Source organism: Nannobrachium achirus (assembly GCF_963921795.1).
Source record: "Nannobrachium achirus genome assembly, chromosome: 4".
NCBI lineage: Eukaryota > Metazoa > Chordata > Actinopteri > Myctophiformes > Myctophidae > Nannobrachium > Nannobrachium achirus.
This window is the reverse complement of record NC_137813.1, coordinates 41,007,739-41,013,489: the sequence shown is the minus strand read 5'-3', so window position 1 is coordinate 41,013,489 and position 5,751 is coordinate 41,007,739. Positions and strand designations below refer to the sequence as shown.

The following is a 5,751-nucleotide window of genomic DNA, read 5'->3' as shown; positions in this document are numbered from 1 at the left end:
ACCTTATGATAAGTAGATCAGTCAGATCTGATACAGTAAAGTGAAAAGTCCAAACAGAGGCTGCAGATCCGTCTCCCACCCTCCTGTGTTTATCTCACACAAGCATAAACCAATGACTTCTCTTCCTCATCAACGGCAGAGTAACAGTAGACAGTCACATTTATTCCAGGAAATAGTTTTAGGGCAACACAAAATGTACAAAATATGCCAAATTCTAAAAGCAATACTGACTGGAGACTATTATCTATAAGGCAAAAGCTGTATGTTCTTTGACGTAGTGGCTTGGGATTGAAGGCAAAACATGCATGTGAGAGTGAGAGATGGCATGTGGTATTTATTGTTTCTCTGTGCTGTAGGCTGTAAAGGCTAGTTTGCTCATAGCATTGATGTACCGTGCGCCATCTGGTGCTGTTATCTTCAGGTTGGTGACAGGCAGCAGACCACTGTTGGTGTAGTATCTGAAGGCAGGGCTGGAAGACTGGATGGCCTCCAGAAATACCTTACATACAAAAACATGGGCAGTCCAATTATGTTATTTTTGTTGGCCGAAATAATGCACAAATACCTAATGGGTGGATTCAATACAGTACAGCAGTGGTTCTCAACCTGTGGGTCGGGACCCCCAGGGGAGTCCCCAAATTATTCTGGGGGGTTCCCAGATGAATAACTTAATGTGGAACATTGTTTTCTCACTCAACAGTAAACAACACACCAGCATAAAGTTTTAGTGTATAGAGGCTATCTGATTCTGCACATATCTAAAGTGACAATTTAAGGCCTTTCTAAAAAATGACAAATTAAACATTGGCCAAATTGTCAAATATTAGAGGCAGAAATTGTGAAAATAGCCGATCTACATGCTCTGTGAGCATGTAGATCTGCTATTTTCACAATAGAACCGTGTTATACAAAATGTAATGCCTCAACTCTTAATGCTCGTCAGGGTGAGGGGTCACCAGTTCAAATACGATTATTTTGGGGGTCGCGGACTGAAAAGGTTGAGAACCACTGCAGTACAGAACAGTATAGAACTCAACTGGAAATTCCAGTCAATGAATTCAAAAGTGAATGTACACAGCTTACCTTTACAATGTCCTCGGTGTCTTGTGCTGCATTCTGGAATACAGTGGCACAGTGCTCCAGGTATCTTTCATAGAGGCGGAGAGTTTGGGCGTCGACCTGCTGCTGGAGAGATGTCTCGCCTGGCTCAACCTTCTGCAGGTTATTCATGAAGTCAGTGTTGACTGGACCACACTCAATGAGACTCATGCTGCGTGATTGGGAACAGAGTCAATACACCTTTAGTTTCACTTCAGAGATGCAACACAGTAGCAGTTCATTGCACATCTGCTGTCTGGAGAAAACTCACTGGATGTTGAAGTGCTGCAGCAGGATAGCTAGACTCTCGCAAGCTCCCTCTATTGCAAATTTACTGGCACAGTACACCTCATTAAAGGGGAGACCTGCAACCCAATGTAAATGCATTATTATTTGTTAATAATAATATTTGTAACAATAATAATCACATTATAATAATGATGGGAGCAAGCCAGAGTGTGATGCCCCTCAGAGTATTACATTACTTACACCACATTATTATACAAAATTGGCCATGCATGCTGTACCAAGTTGAAACCCCAATTATTATTTGTCAATAAAAACAAACAAATAATCTCTTAAGGCCTGCTTGCACTTATTTGAGCTAGTAGTTAATTATTTTTCATAATTGCAATGCAATTTTAATTTACAAAGCCTATATGTTCAAGATCTATATGTTCCAATGTACAATGACAGAAATGGCATGTTATGATGGTGACTAACCATGAAGTCCCCCCATGCTGCCGGTGACCAGAATGCGTCCCTGGCGGCGGGCCTTCATTCCTGACAAGAAGGCCTGGATGGTCTGGATGGTTCCCAGGAGGTTGACTTCCAGGATCTGCCTCATTGTGCTCAAAGACTGGACCTCCAGTGGCCCCATCAACCCCACACCAGCATTGCATACTGAAAAGAGGGGGTAAGATCAACCACATACACATGCACACGCAAACATTATTAATAGACACATGAATACACAGACAGATGAAATATAGAAAGATGTGTTTTCATATGTGTGTCTGATACTCAGTGAATATACCCAGGATGTCCACTTTCTTCTCCACAATCTTCTCCCTGGCGTCCAGAATTGACTGCTGGCTGGTCACATCCATTTGGAGGATGTCCAGCGTGTCCCTGTGCAAGTCTTTCACACACTCCAAAAGACGCTCCTTCTTGGCTAGGTTCCTCATAGTGGCGTAGACTAAACAGATAGTAGTGGTTAGCAACATGACTTAAGAGGAAGTTAAAACATTTACATTTACATACTTTGTTTTATTAACTAATTCAAACCACACTACCTAATAAATGAAAAATGTATTTATGTTCCATACAGTAAAGAATCAAGAATCAAGAGGATTTTATTCAACACCAACTTATACAATGAGCAAAATGTTGTTTTGATTTGAAATCATAAACTAGCCTTGGTCCTTTAGTGCCCTGGCTGTTAGGTGGGTTGGTGTACTTACATCACTATACAGCATACAATATTTGAAACTAAATAATTCAGCAATATTTTAAACTGAAACCTTTTTTCTTTTTTTAAGTATCAATACGCTGACCAATGATATGAGCAGCATTGTGTTCTTTCAAATAGCTAAAATGCTAGGAGTGACGCGCTACCCTCTGTCAATTCTGCTTACCTTTGAATGTTTTGTCTGGGTCAGAAGCCAGCCTGACAGCCAGACTGAGGCCTATCCCTGAGGAACAACCTGTAATCAGCACCACCTTCTGGTCCATGGGGCCCGGCTCACCTGCCTATTGATTCTATGTAGCGGAGAAAGAGCAGTGAATAGGAGACGACCTGCAGACTGCTCTGAAATATCTGAAAGGATGAAACATTGAAATGGGAGGGAAGCTCTCAGTCTCGTGTTTAGATTTTTCTCGCTATCACAAGGCCACGGGAATCTAAACATTCCCCTTTCCCAGCCAGTTATTTGTCCCCAAGTGTGTATTATGGACAACACCTCACCTTCCCGTCCAGTGATTATTGGGCTGCTCCAGATGTAGAAACAGCTCAAACCCACTTTGGCTGAAAGTTGATTATAATCCTCAGTGAGCTGAAATGTAGCTGAATCAATAATGTGGTGATGTTTACCCACAGATGTTAATTTTAAGGTTAAATCACGTGACTTTATGTCTACAATTCTGAAAGAATACTCTCGAAAATAGAGGTGTCACAATGATAAAAGATATACCACCAGCTTTGTCTCATGGTGCAGGGAATCAATTAACTTTATTTAAAAAGATTACGTTTCGATCACATGGATCTTTCTCAAGATATCTACATTCTAGTTGAGTAAATGCAATGTAGAATTACATGATCGCCCAGTTGTGTTGGAGGTTTGTCACCTTTTCAAGTAAAAATGGCAAATGGTGCATTTATAAAGCGCCTTATCAAAAGTGCAATGTGCATTATATTCACCCAGTCACACATCGAATACAGGCTAGTTGCTCTGACATCGCATGTCATGAAGATCCTCGAGAGACTGATCCTGCAGCACCTGAAAAGTGACACACGGGCAGATAACACTTTACATGCATTCATTGCACACGCAAACATAACACAAATTTAAATACACATGTAAATTCAACATAAATAGATGTTTATATACAGAATAGATATTGTGCACATATTATTTCTATAATATTTAGCAGTAGGACCTACGGTATGCACACAGTAACTTCAAGCACCTCAAAGTGTGCTATGCTTAAAGGAGTAGTTCACCCCCAAAATGACTTTTTTTCCATTGATTAGTCACACCATGGAGAGTAGAGTTTAATAATATTTTTTGGTTTTTGTCGCATTCCTAAGACAAAAATTTGATTTGAGTAAATTTACCCCCATTGATTCCGGATGGTGACCCGTTTCGAAACGGGTCACCATCCGGAATCAATGCGGGTAAATTTACTGCTATCACATTTTTGTCTTAGGAATGTGACAAAAACCAAAAAATATTATTGAACTCTAGTCTCCATGGTGTGACTAATCAATAGAAAAAAAGTCATTTTGGGGGTGAACTTCTCCTTTAATGTACATATTTATTACCTTACAACATGTTATTATTAATTATTTATTATGCTATTGCTGCAGCGATGTCGGGGAACTGAACCCAAATAACTTTACTCTTTGGTTGAGATGTAACAAATAAAATCTTTAAATCCATTTTATTTATAGTTCAGTTATATTATCAAAGTTGTAGTCATGTTCGTAGCCTATAGTAGGATAAGGTGTGGGGGACGGGGGGAACGGATTAGGAATCATGTGATGAAAGGATAGAGGGATGACAGCATGAAAGGATGAGGGGAGGAGGGTAAGGATTGAAGTGGGCAGTACGGGTATGGGATGGAGGTGTGAGTAACCTACAGTCAGGGACATGAGTGTGGGATGATGTTTTGGCCGGAGGAACAAAACCCTGGATACTTTGGCTTGGGGGTCCAGTGGATGCTGAAACCCTCCATCAGGAACCTAAAAGCAAAGGATAGAGGAGAGAATGGGGTGGTGGAGTGTGAGATATGGAGCAAATAGCTGGTAGACATTTCATCTGAGGGGAGATTCAGAACAAAAGCAGATTATTTGAGATGATCGCTTTTGCATAATCGTCGTAAATATATTAAAAGAAAGCAGCTCAGCTACAGCTATAGATCAGCTATTTCCACTATTTTTGGAGCTGTGTGGAACACAAGCTCCCTATACGTGGCCGTGTGTGTCTGTGGGTGGGTGGGTCTGTCTGTCTGTCTGTATGTAGCCTCTGGTGTAGCCTGACTACCCTGGGTGACCAGAGAGGTGCTGTTGAGTCTAGCCTGCCCTGAGCATCAACTGCAATACACACACACACACACACACACCCCCACCCCACACACACAGGCACCCCCCCCCCCCCACACACACACACACACACACAGGCACCCCTCCCCCCCCCCCCCCCCCCACGACCACCGCTCAGTTCACACACACACACACACACACACACACACACACACACACACACACACACACACACACACACACACACACACACAGCTCCACTTCGAACAGAGGTTCGATTTTACATTTATTTGAAAGTATCAAATGATTAAATGTCTTTGTATATTAAGTTATTTGTCATATCTGACCTGTGCAATTTTTGATTACGATGCCTAAAAGGCAGACATAAATGATTTATTTATGTATATATTCCAATGTTCAATGCCTAAAACGCAATTAAATCGTTAATCACCATTATTTGTATGCCAATTAATTGTTTAATCGTGGCAGCCCTTCACATCACTTTTGATTGTTGATTGAATATTTTATTAGACAAAAAGGTAGAACAGTGCAAGTACAGTCAAAACACCCTGCCTAAAAGGAACACCCCAAAAAAGCCCTTGTGGACTTGTTTCTGTTGGAGGTCGTTGTTATTTAATTCATCATCAACATAATAATGTAGCATAATAAAAACATTCAATATCATCACAACTAATATAGGGGGGGAAATGGGGGTGGGGGTAAAGTAAGGGGGGGTGATCACTTCTCACCTATCTAAAGGAGGAGTGAGTGAGGCCTTTGGCCTCAATAGCCTGGTAAACCATCCTGGTCAAGTGTATTCACATTATCGTGTCTAGACACAACATTTGTTTGAAGATTGAGTAAAAATCATGTGTCTAGACTCTAGAGAC

The 5,751-nt window shown here is 41.1% G+C and overlaps 1 protein-coding gene across 1 annotated transcript; it reads right to left on the bottom strand.

The window, feature by feature from the left end:
- Positions 1-334: 334 nt before the first annotated feature.
- Positions 335-2,832, bottom strand: hsd17b1 (hydroxysteroid (17-beta) dehydrogenase 1; the record flags this gene model as incomplete). Its single annotated transcript, XM_080723294.1, has 6 exons — positions 335-499; positions 1,084-1,270; positions 1,370-1,463; positions 1,822-2,001; positions 2,135-2,296; positions 2,736-2,832. The coding sequence occupies 6 exons, from the start codon at positions 2,830-2,832 to the stop codon at positions 335-337; spliced, it is 885 nt and encodes a 294-aa protein (XP_080579420.1).
- Positions 2,833-5,751: the final 2,919 nt, after the last annotated feature.